The sequence below is a fragment of the Trichechus manatus genome, unplaced genomic scaffold (assembly GCF_000243295.1).
Source record: "Trichechus manatus latirostris isolate Lorelei unplaced genomic scaffold, TriManLat1.0 scaffold00046, whole genome shotgun sequence".
Classification (NCBI taxonomy): Eukaryota; Metazoa; Chordata; class Mammalia; order Sirenia; family Trichechidae; genus Trichechus; species Trichechus manatus.
The window spans coordinates 6,642,270-6,663,398 of record NW_004443982.1 but is presented as its reverse complement, the minus strand read 5'-3'; the positions used below and the strand labels follow the sequence as shown (position 1 = coordinate 6,663,398).

The 21,129-nt window shown below is 42.3% G+C and overlaps 1 protein-coding gene across 1 annotated transcript in view; it reads right to left on the bottom strand.

The window, feature by feature from the left end:
• The window catches only part of SLC9A7 (solute carrier family 9 member A7), a 219,560-nt gene that overhangs the window by 4,000 nt on the left and 194,431 nt on the right, over window positions 1–21,129 (bottom strand). Inside the window, exons 14-16 of the mRNA XM_004376907.2 lie at window positions 17,769–17,832; window positions 5,945–6,027; window positions 3,752–3,857 (exon numbers count right to left, since the gene is read on the bottom strand). Of these exons, the coding sequence (XP_004376964.1) occupies window positions 3,752–3,857; window positions 5,945–6,027; window positions 17,769–17,832 (253 nt within the window). The remainder of the gene's footprint in view (window positions 1–3,751; window positions 3,858–5,944; window positions 6,028–17,768; window positions 17,833–21,129) is intronic.

The following is a 21,129-nucleotide window of genomic DNA, read 5'->3' as shown; positions in this document are numbered from 1 at the left end:
CTGAGGGCAAATTTGTAGCACAAGTCACCTCAGTCGTGTTGGGAGTCCACAGCCCAAGCGTTACTCCAGGAAGGAAACCTTAAGTTGTCTCTCGAACTGCTGAGGGAAGAACTTTAAATTGACAAAACTGTAAATTTATTAAGTTTATACTGAGTTCACACTAGTCTAGGTGCCATCCAGTTTATTCCGACTCATAGCGAACTGATGTACAAAAGAACGAAACACTGCCCCATCCTGCCCCATCCTCAAATCGTTGCTATGTTTGAGCCCACTGTTGTGGCCACTGTGTCCATTCATCTTGTCAAGGTCTTCCTCTTTTTTTGCTGACCCTCTATTTTACCAAGCATGATGTCCTTCTCCAGGGATCGGTCCTTCCTTATCATATGTCCAAAGTACACGAGACGAAGTCTCACCATCCCCACTTCCAATGAGCACTCTGGCTGTATTTCTTCCAAGACAGACTTGTTTGTTCTTCTGGCAGTTCATGGTATATTCAATATTCTTTGCCAACACCATAATTCAAAGATATCAATTCTTCTTCGGTCTTCCTTATTCATTGTCCAACTTCCGCATGCATATGAGGCTATTGAAAATACCATGGCTTGGGTCAGGTGCACCTTAGTCCTCAAAGCGACATCTTTGCTTTCTAACACTTTCAAGAGCTCTTTTGCAGCAGATTTGCCCAGCGCAATACGTTGTTTGATTTCGTGACTGCTGCTTCCATGGGCGTTGATTGTGGATCCAAGTAGAATGAAATTTTTGACAACTTCAATCTTTTCTCCATTTATCATGATGTTGCTTATTGGTCCAGTTGTGAGGATATTTTTCTTTATGTTGAAGTGTAATGCATACTGAAGGCTGTAGTCTTTGATCTTCATTAGTAAGTGCTTCAAGTCCTCTTCACTTTCAGCAAGCAAGGTTGTGTCATCTGCATATCACAGGTTGTTAATAAGTCTTCCACCAATCCTGATGCCACATGCTTCTTCACACAGTCCAGCTTCTAGGATTATTTGCTCAGCATACAGATTGAATAAGTATGGTGAAAAGATACAACCCTGACGAACACCTTTCTTGATTTTAAACCATGCAGTATCCTTTGTTCTGCCTGAATGGCTGCCTCTTGGTCTATGTACAGGTTCCTCATGAGCACAATTAAGTGTTCGGGAATTCCCATTCTTCGCAATGCTATCTATAATTTGTTATGATCCACACAGTCGAATGCCTTTGCACAGTCAGTAAAACACAGGGAAACATCTTTCTGGTACTCTTGCTTTCAGCCAAGATCCCTCTGACATCAGCAATGCTATCCTTTGTTTCAGGTCCTCTTCTGAATCCAGCTTGAATTTCTGGCAGTTCCTGTCAATGTACTGCTGCAACCACTTTTGAATGATCTTCAGCAAAATTTTACTTGTGTGTGATATTAATGATATTGTTCGATAATTTCTGCATTCTATTGGATCACCTTTGTTTTGAATGGGCACAAATATGGATCTCTTCCAGGAGGTTGGCCAGATATACTGAACAACTCAGGAAGCATCAAAAGCAGATGGAAAGAATACACAGAGTCACTGTACCAAAAAGAATTGGTCAATGTTCACCCATTTCAGGAGGCAGCACATGATCAAGAACTGATGGTATTGAAGGAAAAAGTCCAAGCTGCACTGAAGGCACTGGCGAAAAACAAGGCTCCAGGAATTGACGGAATACCAATTGAGATGATTCAACATACGGATGCAGCACTGGAGGTGCTCATTCGTCTATGACAAGCAATTTGGAAGACAGCTACCTGGCTAACCAACTGGAAGAGATCCACAGTAGTCTAGGTATCCCTAATTTATAAGCAAGGGAATAGTAAACCTCAGATTAGAGGTTTTTATAACATTTTAATAGTGGGTTAGTTATGTTACTATTATAGAGATGTGAAAAGTGACCCTTATTCAAATTTAAATAGACGGAAGGCTTTAGGAATTATTTAAAAGAGACTAGAGCTAGAAGACAAAGAAACAGATAAATGCAATGAAACAAGTCTTAATGTATAGTCAGTTGGAGCTCCATTAGTGGGAGAAACAGCAATGCTGTGTCAGCACCCTTTGTCTCAGATGATAAAACACATCCATATGGTCCATAGTGTTATTTTAGACAGAAGTCCAAACTGAGCAAACTATTCAGCATTCAGAATAAGATAGCTTTTATTAAGTAAGTTACTAGCAGGATAAGCAACTATAAAATAAACAATCTATTGGTTTGTATCCTTCTGATAGAAAAAGTAACTAGCATTTTTGTTTAGGCTAATAGATACTACATTAAAAACTTACCACAAGTGGTAAAAAATCACTAAAAAACAAGCAGTTCAGGGAAGGAGCTGGGAATGCTGGAAGGCTCAACTAACTTTAAGAAAAAGATGTTAATGCTGTTCTCCATCACATTTGGTGAAAATTCAAAGACAAGACCATGGCAGAACTGCATTTTTACCAGGCAGAACCTGCTCTCCCCAGGAGGTAAACCAAGTAGCCCAGTTGGGTTTGCATGTGTAAAGTTCTGTTGTTGCCCACCGGGCCTTTTCAACTGGTGACTTGGCAGTTGTAATCCCTGTTCTGGAAGGAAGAGCATGCCATTCAAGAAGCTGTACCCTCAGATCTTAGGTGCTCTGATGTGGCTGCCCCTTAGCACTCCAGATCCAGTGCCCCTTCCTAGCTACAGGGCCCACATCTGTTACCCGTTTGTACCACCTTAACGCATGGAACCTTTCTGAACTCCTCTGCCCCTCATGAAAACTAACCTGTTTAAAGCCTTTGTCTCTCAGATCTGGGCTTTGCATTCTGCTTTCTCATCACTAATCAAATAAACTTCAGGTTATTTGCTAATTATCTGAAGATTTGCATTAGGGTCTCAGCACTGCCAATTATTAATTGTGGGACCTTGGACAATTCACAACCTCACTGAGACTCACTTTCTTCATCTGTAACACTGAAGTACCTGCTTATTTATAGTATGGCCAAGAATAAAATTAACTTTTGTGAACTGTAAGTTCTACACAAATTTACAAAGTTATTTTAGCTAGGATATAATTAGTGTGTTAATGACAAGATGCATAGGATAGTGGAGGAGAGATGGGAAAAAAGGAAGGCCTTTTACCTCTCCTCTGGTCCTTCCATGTGGGTAGCTGTTTCCTCTCCCCTCCCCCGCCTTTTAACCCACATCATTAGCTCAAGAGTCAGCCCTAAATCTAAGACTTCCACCAGTGTAGATGTTCTTTTAACACTGTGCCTGCCGACTCTATTTCTAGAAGCTTAAAATTGAAATAAAGGACCTAACCACATTAACATAAATAAACTTTTTATAAAAAATAATCCTTACAATTGTGAAATTCTTTTATATGTCACAGTGTAATTTTACATACCTTATCATTTAATTCTCACAGCCAACCTATACTACTAGGCCCATTTTATAGATAAGAAAATTGAGGCTCAGAGCATTTGAATGGCCTGTCAGGGCTTGGATTCAAATCTAGTTGTTCAGATTCCAAATCAATTGTTCTTTCTACTTACACCACAGCTGCTGATATTGGGGAGCACCGATAATCCTGGTTAAACGGTTTCTCTATTACTGGGCAAAATATATGTAAGTTGGCTGTTTCAATCATTTTATTAGAGAGCAAAATCTGTGGCTTTGGAGGTATGAGTGCAATCTTATTGGGTGAGAGACTACCTGATGTGGTGAACAGGGACACAACCTGCCATACTGTACTTACATCATACACCTGGGGACTGGTCAGACATCGAGCCAGCAAGCCACACCAGGCTGGGAGAGTGGTGGTTAGTGGGGGGCCACTGTGTGTGAGGATGGGCTTCAAGTAACTTTAAAAAGGAATTAAGGAAAAGTGGGAAGCAAACACACACTCAACAAAATGTGTCTGAAGAATTCAGAGTAAATTATCCAACATTCTATCCACAAAAAACCTTTTCCCCCTACTTTACCAGTACAATACAGAAAATACTTATAATGGCAATCTGAAACAGTTTGAATCAGAGACTAAACTATGCTCCATCAGTTTTAAATTAACTGTTAAATATCAGGTTGGAGATTCACAATTTTCAGTTAAAAAGAATACTTGATTAATTAGAACACCCTTCTTCCTTCTATAGTTATGCTGAATCAGAGTTTTGGTTTCGGTCAGTATTTCAGCTTTTGACACAACCAGTTCACATCCTGGACACAGAAGATAGTGTGCCCAGAGTTGGGGATGTTTCAGCTCCTGGGTCCTCTCTGCCCCTTGTTCTCTATAAGTATACTTGTTAAACCACTCTACCCAGAGTTTACACAGTGGAAGTGTTAGGGTTAGACAGGATCTGAGAAGTAACTGAGGCGACTACAAACAAGGAAACTGATTTGGCGAGGAGAAATGATTTCACTAAGGTTACTCAGATAATAAATCTCCCAACATCCCATACAAGACTATTTTTCACTGTATCTGCTACCTCTCTCCTAGACGCTAACATAGGGTTTTTGAACCTTGACACTATTAACATAAGGAGCCCCGGTGTCTCAGTGGTTAAGTGCTCAGCTGCCAACCAAAAGACCAGCAGTTTGAATCCACCAGTGCTCCACAGAAGAAAGATGTGGCAGTCTGCTTCCGTAAAGAGTACAGCCTATGAGTCTGAATCGACTTGACAGCAGTGGGTTTTTTTGTTTTGTTTTGTTACTGTTGACATTTGGGGGCTGTCCTGTGTTCTGCAGTAGGATGTTTAGCAGCATACCTGGCCTCCCCCAGGGTGACAACCAAACTTGTCGCTGAGCATATTGCCCCTAGGGGCAAAAATTACCCTTGGTTGAGAAAACCACTGCTCTAACATGAAGGCCAACTGAGATATGGAAAGCTCAGGGAGCGTCAGTCTGTGAATATCTGTGCTGCCAAATACACAGCCCTATGTTGGAAGCACCATGAGGCATCTGTCACATTATGACAGAGCTAGGACCATTTCTGAGTTTCACATCCTAAGCAATGTGGAAAAGGTAGAGACACTTAACTACAAGAATGGCCAAGTGATTTTAAAGGAAGGTGAGAACATGTTGTAGCCATTTGGGTACTCAGAAGGATAACTGTTTCAAGTACCACCATTTCCTGTCTCTCTTTGTTTCTCAACTTTATCTTCCAGATCAACAATCTGGTCTCCAGCCATGTTCAAGTTATTAAACTTACCCATTACATTTTTTGTTGTTAATTTCAGAAACCTCATTTTTTAATTTTAAAGAATTTCTTCTTGCTTGATCACTCCTTTTTCTAATGACCTGTTCTGGCATTATGACTGGAAAAGCCTCTCAATTCTTTCTAAGTATTTTATTAGAAAAATTAAAAAATAAATATATGGAACTGTTTATCTCAGCACTCCTAACCCTATATTATAAGCTACCTGCCCATTTGATCACTATGTCAACTTAAGAAATCATGAAGGCTTAACTTTTTGTTTTTGAATTTTCACTTGGGACCGATATAATCTACCAGAACCAGGTCTGTCCTGCATGTGGCCCAGTTATTCCAGGATCAGATCACACAAAGCCTGGATCAGACTTGGCCGACTCCAGCCAGCAGAAATCCTCCCGACATGGATTAACTATCCAAGTTCCACTTCTCTTTCTGACCACAGAATGGTTCGTTGTATAATTTCAATTAATTCACCTACAAAGTCATATTTTCCCTGTACACAAAGCTCTGAAGAGCCACAAGAGTCAACCAGGCTGTGGGTTGACTACTCTATTGATATGAAAACACTCCTCTTGGCCAGAGAGATGCTCAACAGGACTACCTGTGGTTGAGTGACCACTGGTATGTGTCCCAGAAGCTGTACCAAGCACACATCTTTCCTTACTCATAAGAAGTTGTTCACTGACAACGCAAGAGGATTTCATCATCAATGTTTCCTGAATGTTGTGGTTAAAAGGATACTTGTGGTCAAAGCTGTACCACAGCCTGAATATCCATGCACTCTCCTGCTTTGTCCGGTTTCCTCTGGCAGAATCTGGACCGTCCTAGGAACAAACAAGAGGACAAATGCTTAGATGCAGAAAAGGGACCTGAAAGAAGAAGGAAAAGTTTCTTTTTTTCACCATAACTTTTACAGATTTAGAGCTCACAATCAAATATCCTGTTATCACCAAAGTTTCAAAGATACATTAGGAGATAATATTTTAGTAGAAATTAAATAAACCCAAAAGATAGACAAAGCAATCCCCGAAGTTAAAAGGTTTGGCCATGTCTATAGGTAAATCGACTCAATGTAACACAAAATACAAAATTTCCTTTGATATTGTAATTTTCCTCGAAGTGCCTTTCAGCAGATTAATTATCCTAAAGTACTCTAGAACCTAAAGGTCCAAAACTGATTTATAGAGAAAATTAAAGAAAGCTTCAGTAAAACCAACTTTCCAGATCCCCCAGAAGCTGCCCTGGAGAAACCATGCTTGTTGTGTTTCCTGACAAACTAGACGAAGGTTCTCTGTGGTCCTTACCCAGGTACCTATGTACTTTGTGCTCCACAGCACAGTAACTTATTTCCCTACCAGCTTTTAGCAAGGTAGGGTCAGTGGGCAGGAAAACAGAGCCAGAACTACAATCCTATTATTTTATCTACTCTCCAGTAGCAAGTTCCTTTCTCTTTTTCTCATACCTTTCCAACTCAGAACTGCCCATCGTTTAATTTCCAAAATAACCTGCAAAATCAAACAATTCATTCAAGGTTTAGGAAATCTATTCTGTGCAAGCATTAGAAGCAGCAAAATTAATAAAAAAAAATTGGACAGGGAGTACAGGAAGGCAACTTCACGGAGCCCTCCAGCAGGAGACAGAGCACCTGGTAACCAGAGAAACATGCTTTCCCACCCCTTGCTCTTCTGCCCCGTACACCACTTCTACCCCTTCCCACCGGGCCACTCTGTGCCACCTTGGCTAGAATGCCATTGGCCTACCGCCACCCCAGGTCATCGCCGCCCCCACCTGCTGGCTCCAGCCATGCCTTTTTTTTCTTTCTTTTCTTTCTCCCTCCCACCTAGCCCCATACACCACCTGCCCCGCTTCCCGCTGGGCCATGCCACAAGGCCATGGCTGGACAGCCACAGGCACACCACCACCCCAGGTCCACCTGCCCCCAACTGCTGGCTCCCAGCATGCCATTTTTTAATTTAAATTTTATTTTTGTTCTTTTTTCCCTTTCTTCCTTTTATTTCTCCCTCCCACTTAGCCTCGTATGCCATCTCCACCCCTTCCTGCCAGCCCTTGCTGCACCACCACAGCCAGAGCGCCACCAGCCTGCTGCTGCCTTGGGTTTGCCCAGCCCCCCCCTCCTGACTCCCACCATGCTGCCATTTTTTTTGTGTGCTTTTTATTCTTTCTTTTCTTTCTCCCTCCCACCGGCCCTCGGGTCCACCCCACCCCAACTTGCAGGCCTCCACCGCGAAGCCAGATTTTAATTTATTTTTATTTCTCTTTTTTCCTTTTCCTTCTCCCTTAAATCTAGCCCTCTATCCACCTCCCCTCATTTCCACTGGACTCCACTGCACCGCCGTGGCTAGAGAGCCACTGGCCAGCTTGCCACTGCCCAGGGTCCTCCCTGCACCTACCTGTGGAAACCAGCACACTGCCATTTTTTAAATTACTTTCTTTCTTCCTCCCACCTAGCCCAGTATGTCACTTCCCCTTCCTTCTCACTGGCCTCTCGGGTCCGCCACGCCCCCACTCACCAGCTGTCACTGCACTGCCATTATCATTCTTTTATCTTTCTTCCTTTTCTTTCTCCCTCCCACCTAGCCCAGTATGCCAACTCCCCCCCTTCCTACTGGCCCCTGCTGCGCCACCACAGCTAGAGAACTACCAGCCTACTGCCGCCCCAGATCAGCGCCACCCTCACCCACCAGCTCCCACTGCACCACCTTTTTTCCTATCTTTTCATTCTCTCCCACCTAGCACTGTACACCACCTCACCCCTGTTACTGCTGGTCCCCACTGCACCACTGCAGATAGAGTGCCACTGGCACACTGCCCTGCCACTGCCCTGGGTCCACCCTGCACTCACCTGCTGGCCCCTACCATGTCAACGTTTACTTTTTTTCTTTTCATCCCACCTCCCACTTAGCCCTGTACATTACCTCCCCTGCCTTCCCACCAGTCCTAAGGCCCCCTCCCCACTGGCTAACATTTTTTCCTCTTTTTTATTTCTCCCTCTTCTCTTCCTCATCCCTCCACCTAGCCCCATATGCCACCCCCCTTCCTGCCGGCCCTCACTGTGCTGCCATGACTAGAGCGTTCTCGGTGCTCAGGCCCACCACTGCACTAGGCCCGCACTGTCCCTCCTCTCCCACCATTCAACTAGCTGCTGCACGGTGGAAAGTGAGCCCATACAACTCCCCATTTGACACTCTCACCTATCAGGCAAGGGGCTGTGAATGCTCCCACACTGCTATACCAACATCAGGAGGCAGACAGTGCCTGCCTGGTCTGCCCTTAGCCACCTCACCAAACCAGTGTACAGCGAAGTGGGCTTGCCCTGCCTGCTGCTGCCCTGACTACCCAGCCAAGGGTGTGAGAGCTATCGTGCCCATAGACAAGGCAGCAGCAAAGCACTCCTGGACAGCCCACCATGACATATCAAACAAAACAAAAAAGCAAGACAAAACAAACATACAATCAATAAAGAAAATAATACCTTAATGTCTTGGAAACAGCAGGCAATATCAAAACATATAAAAAAGCAGGGCAAGACAGCTCTAGCCAGTGACCAAAATAAAGAATCAGATGACCTTCTGGTAGAAGAAAAGGCAGTGGAACCTGCTATGGAATTCAAAAGACTAACATTCAGGCTCTCCAAGAGATTAGGAAAGAGATCAAGGAAAACACAGACAAAACTAAGGAAAAAACAGACAAAATAATAGAAAACACAGACAAAACCAACAAAAACAGCCAAAATCAAGGAAAACACAAACCAATAGAAGCATTCAGGAAAATAATACAGGAAGAAAACGTCAAAATAAAAAAATTAGAAATCATACAAAAACAGCAACTAGAAATCCAAACGATAAACAACAAATTTCAGAAATGGACAACTCAATAGAAGGTTTTAGAAGCAAATCTGAAACAATGGAAGACACAATGAGTGAGACTGAAGACAAATCCATGGATGCCCTCTTGTTTGAGGAAAAATCAGAGAAAAGAATGAAGAAAAATTAAGAAAACTCAAGAATTATGTGGAACACAATCAAGAGCAAAAATGTGCATATGAAAATCCCCATCCAAATACCAACAGCATTCTTTAATGAGATGGAAAAACTATTCACCAACTTTATATAGAAAGGAAAGAGACCCTGGATAAGCAAAGCATTACTGAAGAAAAAGAACAAAGTAGGAGGCCTCACACTATCTGATCTCAGAACCTACTATACAGCCTCGGTAGTCAAAACAGCCTGGTAGTGGCACAATGACAAACACATAGAACAATGAAACAGAATTAAGAACCCAGATGTAAATCTATCCACCTATGGTCAGCTGATCTTTGATGAAGAACCAAAGTCCATTAAATGGGTACAGAATGTCTTTTTAACAAATGGTGCTGGCAAAATTGGATGTCCATCTGTAAAAAAATGATCAACACGACCCATACCTCACACCATACACAAAAACTAACTCAAAATGGATCAAAGCTCTAAATATAAAACCCAAAATGATAAAGATCATAGAAGAGAATATAAGGACAACACTAAGGGCCCTAACACATGGCATAAATAGAATACAAACCATAACTAACAATGCACAAACACCAGAAGAGAAACTAGATAACCTGGAGCTCCTAAAATTTAAACACTTATGCTCATCAAAAGACTTCACCAAAAGAGTAAAAAGAGAACCTACAGACTGGGAAAAAATTGCTACGGCATATCCGACAAGTGTCTAATCTCTAAAATCTATAGAATACTTCAATATCTCTGCAACGAAAAGACAAATAACCCAGTTACAAAATGGGCAAAGAATATGAACAGACACTTCCCCCAGGAGATATTCAGGCAGCTAACAGACACATGAGGAAATGCTCAAGATCACTAGCCATTAGAGAAATGCAAATCAAAACTACAATGAGATACTATCTCACCCCAATGTTACTGGCACGAATCAATAAAACAGAAAATAACAAATGTTGCAGAGGTTGCAGGGAGATTGGAACTCTTATGCGCTGCTGGTAGGAATGAAAAATGGTACAACCATTCTGGAAAATGATATGGTGCCTCCTTAAAAAGTTAGAAATAGAAATACCATATGATACAGCAATCCCACTCCTAGGAATATATCCTAGAGAAATAAGAGCCGTCACACGACATATGCACTCCCGTGTTCATTGCAGCATTGTTCACAACAACAAAAAGATGGAAAAAGATGGAAAAAACCTAAGTGTCCATCAACAGATGAATGGATAAACAAATTATGGTACATACACACAACGGAATACTATGCAATGATAAAGAGTAATGATGAATCTGCGAAACATTTTACAACATGGATGAATCTGGAGGGCATTATGCTGAGTAAAATAAGGCAATCACAAAAGGAAAATATTCTATGAGACCACTATTATAAAATCCCAAGGAAAGGTTTACACACAGAAAGAAACAATCTTTGATGGTTATGAGGGAGTGGAGGGGTGGGGAGGAGAAATCACTAACTAGATAGTAGACAAGTGGTAACTTTGGTGAAGGGAAAGATAACACACAACATAGGGGAAGTCAGCACAACTTGACCAAGGCAAAGTCATAGAAGCTTCCTAGACACATCCAAACACCTCGTGGACTGAGTTACTGGGGCTGAGGGCTAGGGACTATGGTCTCGGGACATCTAGGTCAACTCGCATAACACAGTTCTTAAAGAAAATGTTCTATATGGTACTTTGGTGAGTAACATCTGTGGTATTAAAAGCTTGCGAGCGGCCATCTAAGATACATCTATTGGTCGCATCACATTTGGAGCAAAGGAAAGTGAAGAAAACCAAAGACGCAAGGAAAATAGTCCAAAGGACTAATGGACCACATGAACCACAGCCTCCACCAGCCTGAATTCAGAAGAACTAGATGGTGCCTGGCTACTACCACTGACCGCTCTGACAGAGATCACAGTAGAGGGTCCTGGCCAGAGCAGGAGAAAAATGTAGAACAAAATTCAAATTAACAAAAAAAGACCGGACTTACTGGTCTGATAGAGACTGGAGGAACCCCCAAGACTATGGCCTCTGGACACCTGCTAACTCAGAACTGAAGCCACGCCCAAAGTCTACCTTTCAGCCAAAGATTAGACAGGCGTATAAAACAAACAGTAACACACATGAGGAACGTGCTTCTTAGTTCAATCAAGTATAGGAGACCAAATGGGCAACACCTGCCCAAAAGCAAAGATGAAAAGGACAGGAAAACTTGATGAATGGACACAGAGAATCCAGGGTGGAAAGGAAAAGGCAGAGAGTGCTGACACATTGTGAGGATTGCAACCCACGTCACAAAACAACTTGTGTATAAATTTTTAAATGAGAAACTAACTTGCACTGTAAACTTTCATCTAAAACACAATAAAATTTTAAAAAAGAAAATAAAACAAAACAAAAGAAGGATACTATAAACCATCAAACACAAAACAAGTCTCCCAAAGTCGGTCATACCTGCTCCTCTCCTAAAACAACAATAGAACAACAAACCCCTACTGTGTCATGTAAAGCCACAAAGAACTAGTAACACCCGGAATACTTAAGTTCTTGCCATCTCACCTAAAGGAATCTACAAGAGATTTATATAAGCCTCAAAAGGAACAATTTAAGTAAATAAAGCAAAGGGAGGACTTTTGGTTGAAGGCAAATTAACAAAAAGGTCTTCTCAGGGTATAAAGCAATAGGCCTGCGGTCCACAAAATTAGATAAAGTAACCTCAGATTCCACAGAAAATCCTGAAATGTAAGAAACTAAGGGACAACCCTTAAAGATTACAAGGGATACATTTAGGACAAATAAAAAGTACAACTTTGTAAAAGGGGTGTTAAACAATTTCTTATTCCAAGAAATGGTGCCAGAAGCATGAACAGGTACAGGAAGAACTTAGATGTGTGGTGGCTTTAGGGAAATCAGGAAGATTCTATGGAACAGGATTTAGGCTGCTAACATAGACAAGCCAGTAGCAACCTTCCTGTGGGGTCCAAACAGAACACGGCTGAGCAGGGTTTAGGATGCGTGTAGGTTGATCCTACAATAGGTACTACAGCCTCTTTCCCAGGTTGCACTAGGACTGGAGACTAGGATTTCCATTCATGTGCTGCCCACAGAAAAAGTGGGGACTTGCTCTCTCACCACGCCCCTCCTCGAACCCGCCTTCCTACCAGGTTTCATACATCCATATCTTTAGCTCAGGCTATGTCTAGAGCCTGGAACACTGTTTCTTATTCTCATCTTCTCCCACCTACAACACCTCGCTGGCCAACTCCTTTCAGTATCTTTCAAGATTGTGCACAACACTGGCTTCTCCGAGAAATGTTTCAAAAGCAACAGAGCACTCTAAGAGGTGTTAATATCACAGGCTTTCTCTACAGACTAAAAGAAACCAGTTGTCGTCGAGTCAATTCTGACTCATGGCAACCTCATGTGTGTCAGAGTAGAACTGTGCTCCATAGGGTTTTCAGTGGCAGATTTTTGGAAGTAGATCACCAGGCCTTTCTTCAGAGGTGCCTTTGGGTGGACTTGAACCTCCAACCTTTCGGTTAGCAGCCCGAGTGTGTTAACCACTTGCACCACCCAGGGATTCCACATTTGGAGTAGCAAGGAAAAATCTACACTCCTTGGTAGGAGAGCAGACAACGCTCTCCACCCTTACTCTTCATCACACTTTTAACAAAAGGATGGAGACTCAGTTATATTATTTGCAGATGTATTTTCAGAGCCTGAAATAATATCTGAAATGTAAAAGGTGCTCAATAGATGTCTGTCAAATGAGTGAATAAATTAATATTAATTCTGAGCTTCTAGAAAAAGAAGAATAGCAGAATGAGAAATCAGGGGCCCACAGAGACAATCAGAAGAAGAAGAAGAACAACAACAACAACAAAAAGCTTGGGGAGGCAGGAGGTACTAATTTGAGAAAAGGCACCTCAGGAAAGGTTTGAAGTTAAAGATTTAGATAACTGGGCATCAAATTTCAGCCTGGAGGAAAACCGGAGGAGGACCCAGAAACAAGCAAATCTAACTCGCGCAGAAAGTCATTATGTCACGCAACTGTCAACAACTGATTTTCTAGTTGTCACTGTGTACACACACATGCACAGTGGTTTTCTTTCCTCCATATTCCACTAATATCCTGCTTGTGACCTTGTCCCAAGTTGAAAACATGGGGCTTGCCTGCTGATATGATAAAGTCGAGACAAATTCAGATCTGTGCTTGCTCTCAGCTGCTCCAGAGGCAGCCTCGTCAATGAGTGCTCTTCTGTAAACTTCAGGAAGGAAGTGAATGATGTGTCTGCATATCCAGCCAACACAAATCACAGCTGTGTCTGGCATGAAAAGTCCCCCCTTTAATGGGGTGGGAGGCCACCCCTAGGGCAGGGCAGTTTGCTTCCAGCTGGGCTTTGTTTTTGTTTTGGTTGCAAAGTCACCAAGACCTCCGAGAAACAAAGCAACTGAGTTTTTTGTTTTGTTTTAATGAGTCAAACTTGCCAAGGACATGAAGCTGAAGTCTGCCCACAATATTCTTATGCTTCCCTCATATAAAGCCAAAACTTCCAGCCAACAGCTCCGTTTCTTCTCCCAAAAGAGCTAATATTCTCTAGCTCTGTACCCATGACTCCGTTTATAACCTTGGGCTTCTAGAACCAGTGAGGAAAATTGTGCTTATTAAAAGAAATGCTTTACCTTCAAATATCAAGTTTTTGCTTGCTTGCTTGTTTGTTTTCAGGAAGATCATTTAGAAAACGAGGTAAAGAGAATTGCCCTTTCTTTTCTAATGGGGAACAAACATCTGGACTTTCCCCACCTCTGATTTCAGTTTCATGACAACACTGAGCATGTGACCTGGATCCAATTCAGGGGACACTGCAAGAACCCATGGTTTCACCCAAAAATGAGAAGCCCATTTATTTCTCTGTTTCACTGCTTCTCATGACTCCGAGCCCTGCTGGGAGGAAAAGGCTCAGGCCAGGGTCATTTAGAGAAATAAGGCCCTTTCCGCAGAGGGCATGAGTCATTTCTAAGAGGGTGTTCTGAGGAACCAAGCTTGAAGTTCACCTGTTTTTCCAGTCTGAGAAATCTTGAAAGATTTCCAAAATGCCAGCAGAACTGACTTTGAGGGTCCCTATGCATGACCATGTCTGAGGCTTGGAAAGAAGGAGGTTAAAGGAAAACTGTTGCTCTAAATTAGCTTCCATACAGCTCCCAGCTAGGGCTGGCAAATGGGGCACCATTAGGAGTGCAGCAGAAGTCACTGCCAGCTCTGTTCACAATGCCAAGTGAGCGCAGTGCTCTCTGCCCCAAGGGTCCTCCATAAGCCATCAACGACACCGACACCGAGTTTACTCCTCCAGGCCCATCCGGGAAAGTTTCTGAGGCTCACCCCACCTAGAAGGATAGGCCCTATTTGAGCTGTCATTTAATGGACGACCCATTTAGGACTCACTGCTTTCTCAAACATTTCCATGGAAAAGTGACAGCAAGTTTGTTACTAATTCTAATGACAAGCCCAGTGTTTCCAGTGTGCAGTCCTTATGATACATATATATGATATATACATATATGTATCATAAGCTCAGTTACATGAAATAAATGAAACAAACCAAACCATTTCATTTATTTCCTTTTATAGATGTTTGAGTATGGAGATAGGAGTAATGGACAAAGCAAAAGGGCTGGGGATGTTTTGACTGGTCTGGAATTATCTAACTGATCTTAGCCTATTTTTCTTACAAAATTAATCATGGCTGGCCACAGTTCTATAGAGGATGCTTTGGAATACGGTGACCATATCCTAACAGAGCCATCATTTTCCTTTCAACAAAATAAAGACGTGCATCATGACTTTCACTCAGGTTTTCTCAGGGTGAGTTTCAAGATATCCCAAACTGTTGCTCTAAATTAGCTTCCAGGTACACAATTCCCGAACCCCTATCTTCTAAAGTCCTTAACCAAAGGTAGAGTCAGATAGCAAATTTTCAAGAAGAACTTCTCATTAAAACCACATGTTCCCAATTGGCACCATGGCCAACTCTAATACAATCTCAAATGTCTTCTGGAACACATTCAAGTAGGCACCAAATCTCCAGTGAAGCTCACTGAAAAATGTTTCCAAAATGTCCAGAACTTTCAAAGGCCATGTATTTGTGTCCCTTAAGCTGAGACCTAGAATGGACATGAACGCTGTTATAAGCAGAATTATGTCCCCCTAAAAGATATGTCTATGTCCTAACCCCCAGTGCCTGTGACTGTAACCTTATTTGCAAATAGGGCCTTTGCAGATATAATGAAGTTAAGATGAGGTCATTAGGGTGGGCTCTAATTCAATATGACTGTGTCCTTATAAGAAGAGAAGAGATACAGACACACAGGGAGAACACCATGTGACGACGGAGGCAGAGACTGGAGTGAGTGATGCATCCTACATACAAGCCAAGGAATGCCAAGGGTTCCAGCAATGCCAGAAGCTAAGAGAAAAGCATGGAACAGATGTTCCCCTAGAATCTTTAGAGAAAGCATGGCTTTGCTGACACCTTGATTTTGAACTTCTAGCCTCCAGAACTATGAGAGAATAAATTTCTGTTGTTTTAAGCCACCCAGTTTGTGGTACTTTGTTACAGTAGCCCTAGGAAACTAATACAAATGCCTTATCAAGCTGTGACCACTCTCAAAGAGAAAGACATCAGAAAAAGCTATAGAGGCATCCCCTGGGCACCCACAGCACCACATTTTGGAAGACTTGTTAAATCCGACTTGGTAGATGGATTCATTAGGAAGATCCTATGGAATTTAAAATATGCAGACTGGATTTAGAATTAAGTCCAACAATAAGTATAATTCAAAGCTGACAGGAAAAAAATGAAACACTCTACACGGTTTCACAGACGAGGCACACACGTGGTCAGTAAAGATACCTGCTGCACTGTTTCATCTCTCACTCCCCCATCTATCCACCAAATACCTACCGAGCTCCCCCATGTGCCAGGTACTGTGCTCAACACTGGGCATTCAATGCTGGACAAAATTGTTCTGGACTCCCAAGGCCAAAGGAATAACATTTTGGTACCACATTTTTGCTCCTATCACAACCCTTCTTTCCTTACCTTGTCTGCCCAGGACATGCCAGCCTGGTGAAGGAAAACCTGGAGACAAACTCATCCTGACAGCCCCATAATAAGGAGAGTATGGCAGCTTTAAAACATGCCTACAAATTCGCTGACATTCTTCCCACTCAGAGGTATCTGTATCCCCTTCCCTTGAATCTGGGCTGGCCTTAGTAACTTGTTTGTAATCAATAGAATGCCACAGAAGTGATACTGTAATACTTCCAAGGCTAGATCAGAAACAGCAATGTAGCTTCCACCTTGCTTGCTGGGATACTCGCTTTTGGGACTTCGAGCTGTTATGTAAGAAGTCTGGCAACCCTGAGACCACCATGCTGTGAGGGAGCTCAGGCCACACGGAGAAGCCATGTGTAAGCATTCCAGCCAGCAATCCTAGACTTTGAGTCTTCCCAGGCCAGGCAACAGACATATGAGTGAACAAGCCTTCAGATGATTCCAGCCCCCAGCATTGAGTTACCCCCGGCCTTCGAGTTTTCCCAGCTGAGGCCCTGGACTTCATGGAGCAAAGGCATGCTGTTCCTACTATGTCCTTTCCAAATTCCTGAACCACAGAATCCATGAATATAATAAAATGTTGTCTTGGTGCAGTTTGCTATGCAGCAATAGTAACTGGAGCAGATGACCAAACCAAGGGCCAGCACCCTTCTCTCCCCTACATGGGCTATATCCCAATTCCCTCTGCAGCCTCAGGAGCCCTGCCCTGCTCTCACACTAGCAGGGAACTCAGCAAGCCCCTCCCAGATGCTGCTACAAGGCTATGCTACTCACTGTTTCTACAGCTGGCCTTCCCAGCACTCTGTTTCAGGCCCACACTGCCACCACCCTGCCCAAGCCTTAATTGTTAGTAATGCTAGAACCTAAGGGGATGGGAGCTGTTTTTCTGCCACTGCTGGGCTGGAGGGGAACTCAGAGTGCTGTAGAGGATTCCAGGTCTTGGAGGAACAGGATTGCTTGCAACCACCCAGTGTCTCCCCTCCCTTCTTCAGATTTCCTGGGCTGAATAGTCAAATCATATCCCTCTCCTTCCCCTGCTCAGGCACAATGATAGACTCAGAACCAGTTATGGTGAGTATATCCCTAATATATCAATTCTGGAAGGTAGGGCGTGGGGGACTTTGCTTAAACACTCTTCATGCTCAGCCCATCCCCTTAATATGTTGTTTAAGAACATAGACATTGGGGTCAAATCCTGGCTCTATCATTTTCTAATCCTTTGACCTTAGATGACTCACTTAAACTCTCAAACTTCAGCTTCTAATCACCTGAAATGGGGATAACAGTACCTACTTCCTAACGTTGCTGTCCAGATCACAAGGAGGGAATCTACATAAAGGGTCTGGCATGTGATAGGTACTCAATACATTTCAGCAACTTTTAATGATGTCTTCTCTGGGAAGAAGCATCTATCGTGACTTACCCCTTGTAAGACTTGAAAGTTGTCATTGTTGGGCGGTGGGTCTTGATCTGGGTCAACACCAACTCTATAAATCACCAGGGAGAAACACAAGGGAAAAAACAAAAAGTGTTAGCTTGGACTAGGGCAGCCATGTTGCCTGAATATAGCCAAGATGCTGATCATCTCCCCAAAGCAGAAGGAGTGGTTAGCTGAAAGGAGAGGAAGGCCATCATGCAATAGTCATGAGAAAGAGACCCCATACCACACCAGATCCCAGAGGGGTGCTTATACCCTAAACAAGGCCTCTGGAAAATGGCACATGCTAGCAATGGTCCATCTGCCTTCCTAAACCAGATGGCCCCAGTTATCACCATGAGGGTCCCACTGCACTGTTGCTTCTTCACTTCCTCTCTCACCTTCTTTTCTCTAACATTTGATTACAAAATTTTTCATATATGTGGGGAAAAACTGAAAGAATTTATAGAGAACATTTGTATACCCTCCCACCTAGATTCTACCATCAACATTTTACTGTATTTCCTTTATTATATATCTACCATTTCTCTGTCAGTTATCTTATTTTTTGGATGCATTTCAAATAAAGATGTAGACATCAGTACACATTCCCTAAATACTTCAGCATGCTTATCATTAACTAGAGTCCTGTCTGCTTTTAAACCTAGTGCTCCCACATCCTCCTGCAGCAAAGAGAACCTGAGAATTCACATACTTGGGATCAACTACTGAAGACCAAAAGGAAAAAGCAAAGTGGCAAAATCATTTATAACAAATTCCAGAAAATCACCAGGGTAGCTTGTCTTGGCCTAGTAACATGCCAGCTATTGCTCTATGCATCTGTTAACTTTTTATCACTCTACCATCCTCATTCTGAGGCAGAGAACTATAACATAGATAATGGGGGTGATGGGGGAGAAAATAAAAGATGCTAGGCAAGTTCTATACCTTCCCTCACACCCTCCGATGTAGCAAAAATGGACGGTATCCATTTATAATAGCCCCTAAAAAAATAAAATACTTAGGACTAAATATAACCAGGGAAGTAAAAGATCTATACAAAGAAAACTATAAAACACTACTGCAAGACACCAAAAAAGACCTACATAAATGGTAAAACATCCATGTTCGTGGATAGGAAGACTTAACATTGTGAAAATGTTAATACTACCCAAAGCGATCTATAGATACAATGCAATCCCGATCCAAATTTCAACATTCTTTGAGATGGAAAACCTAATCATTAACTTTCCACGGAAAGAGGCCTCGGATGAGTAAAGCACTATTGAAGAAAAAAAGCAAAGTAGGAGGACTCGCACTACCTGACCTCAGAACCTACTCTACATCTATGGTAATCAAAACGGCCTGGTACTGGTAAGACAACAGATACACTGACCAATGGAACAGAATTGAGAACTCAGATGTAAATCCATCCACCTATGGTCACCTGATCTTTGATGGGGAAAAGACAGTCTTTTTAACAAATGGTGCTGGTGAAACTGGATGTCCATCTGGAAAAAAAGGAAACAGGACACATACCTCACACCACACACAAAAACTGATTCAAAATAGATAAAAGACCTAAATATAAAACCAAAAACTATAAAGATCACAGAATAAAAAATAGGGTCAATGCTAGAGGCCCAAATACATGGCATTAATAGCGTACAAACCATAACTAACAATACACAAACACCAGAAGATAAGCTAGATAACTGGGATCTTCTAAAAATTAAACATGCTCATCAAAAGACTTCACCAAAAGAGCAAAAAGAGAACCTACAGACTGGGAAAAAAATTTTACCTATGACAAATTTAACAAAGGTCTAATCTCTAAAATCTATACGAAAATCCAACACCTCTACTACAAAAGACAAATAATCCAATTAAAAATGGGCAAAGGAAAAGACCAGACTTAATGGTCTGACTGAGACTGGAGGAACCCCAAAGCCATGGCCCCCAGATGCTCTGTTAACTCAGAACTAAAACATTCCCAAAGCCCACTCTTCAGACAAAGATTAGACTGGACTATAAAACATAAAATAATACTCATGAAGAGTGTGCTTCTTAGTTCAATCAGATACATGAGACCAAATGGGCGGCTCCCATCCAGAAGCAGGATGAGAAGGCAGGAAGGCACAGGAGCTGGCTGAATGGACACAAGAAACCCAGGGTGGAAAGGGGGAGTGTGCTGTCACATTATAGGGATTTCAACTAATGTCACATAATAATATGTGTATAAATTTTTGTATGAGAAATTAACTTGAGCTGTAAACTTTCACCTAAAGCACAATAAAAAAAACTGGCAAAGGATATGAACAGACACTTCACCTAAGAAGACATTCAGGGAGTTAACAGACACGTGAGGAAGTGCTCGAGATGACTAGCCATTAGAAAAATGCCAATCAAAACTACAATGAGATACCATCTCACCCCGACGTTACTGGCACAAATCAAAAAAATGGAAAATAACAAATGCTGGAGAGGCTGCGGGGAGATTGGAACTCTTATGTACTGCTGGTGGGAATGTAAAATGGTATAACCATTTTGGAAAATGATATGGAACTTCCTTAAAAAGCTAGAAATAGAAATACCATACGATCCAGCAATCCCACTCCTAGGAATATATCCTAGAGAAATAAGAGCCGTCACATGAATAGACATATGCATGCCCATGTTCATTGCAGCATTATTCACAATAGCAAAAATATGGAAACAACCTAAGTGCCCATCAACAGATGAATGGATAAACAAACTATGGTACATACACACAGTGGAATACTACACAATAAAGAACAATGATGAATCTGCGAAACATCTCACAACATGGATAAATCTGGAGGGCATTATGCTGAATGAAATAAGTCAATCACAAAAGGGCAAATACTCTATGAGGCCACTAGTATAAAAACTCATGAAAAGGTTTACACACATAAAGAAACAATCTTTGATGGTTATCAGGGAGGGGACGGATGGGAAGGGAAAAACACTAACTAGACAATAGACAAGTGGTAACACTGGTGAAGGTTAAGACAGTACACAATACTGGGGAAGCCAGTACAACCTGACCAAGGCAAGGTCATGGAAGCTTCATAGACACATCCAAGCTCCCTCAGGGACCAGGTTTCTGGGTTGAGGACCATGGTCTCGGGGGACATCTAGCTCAACTGGCATAACACAGTTTATAAATATTCTACATCCTACTTTGGTGAGTAGTGTCTAGGGTCTTAAAAGCTTGTGAGTGGCCATCTAAGATACTTCACTGGTCCCACCCTGTCTGGAGCAAGGGAGAATGAAGAAAACCAAAGACACAAGGGAAAGATTAGTCCAAAGGACTAATGGACCACAACTACCACAGCCTCCACCA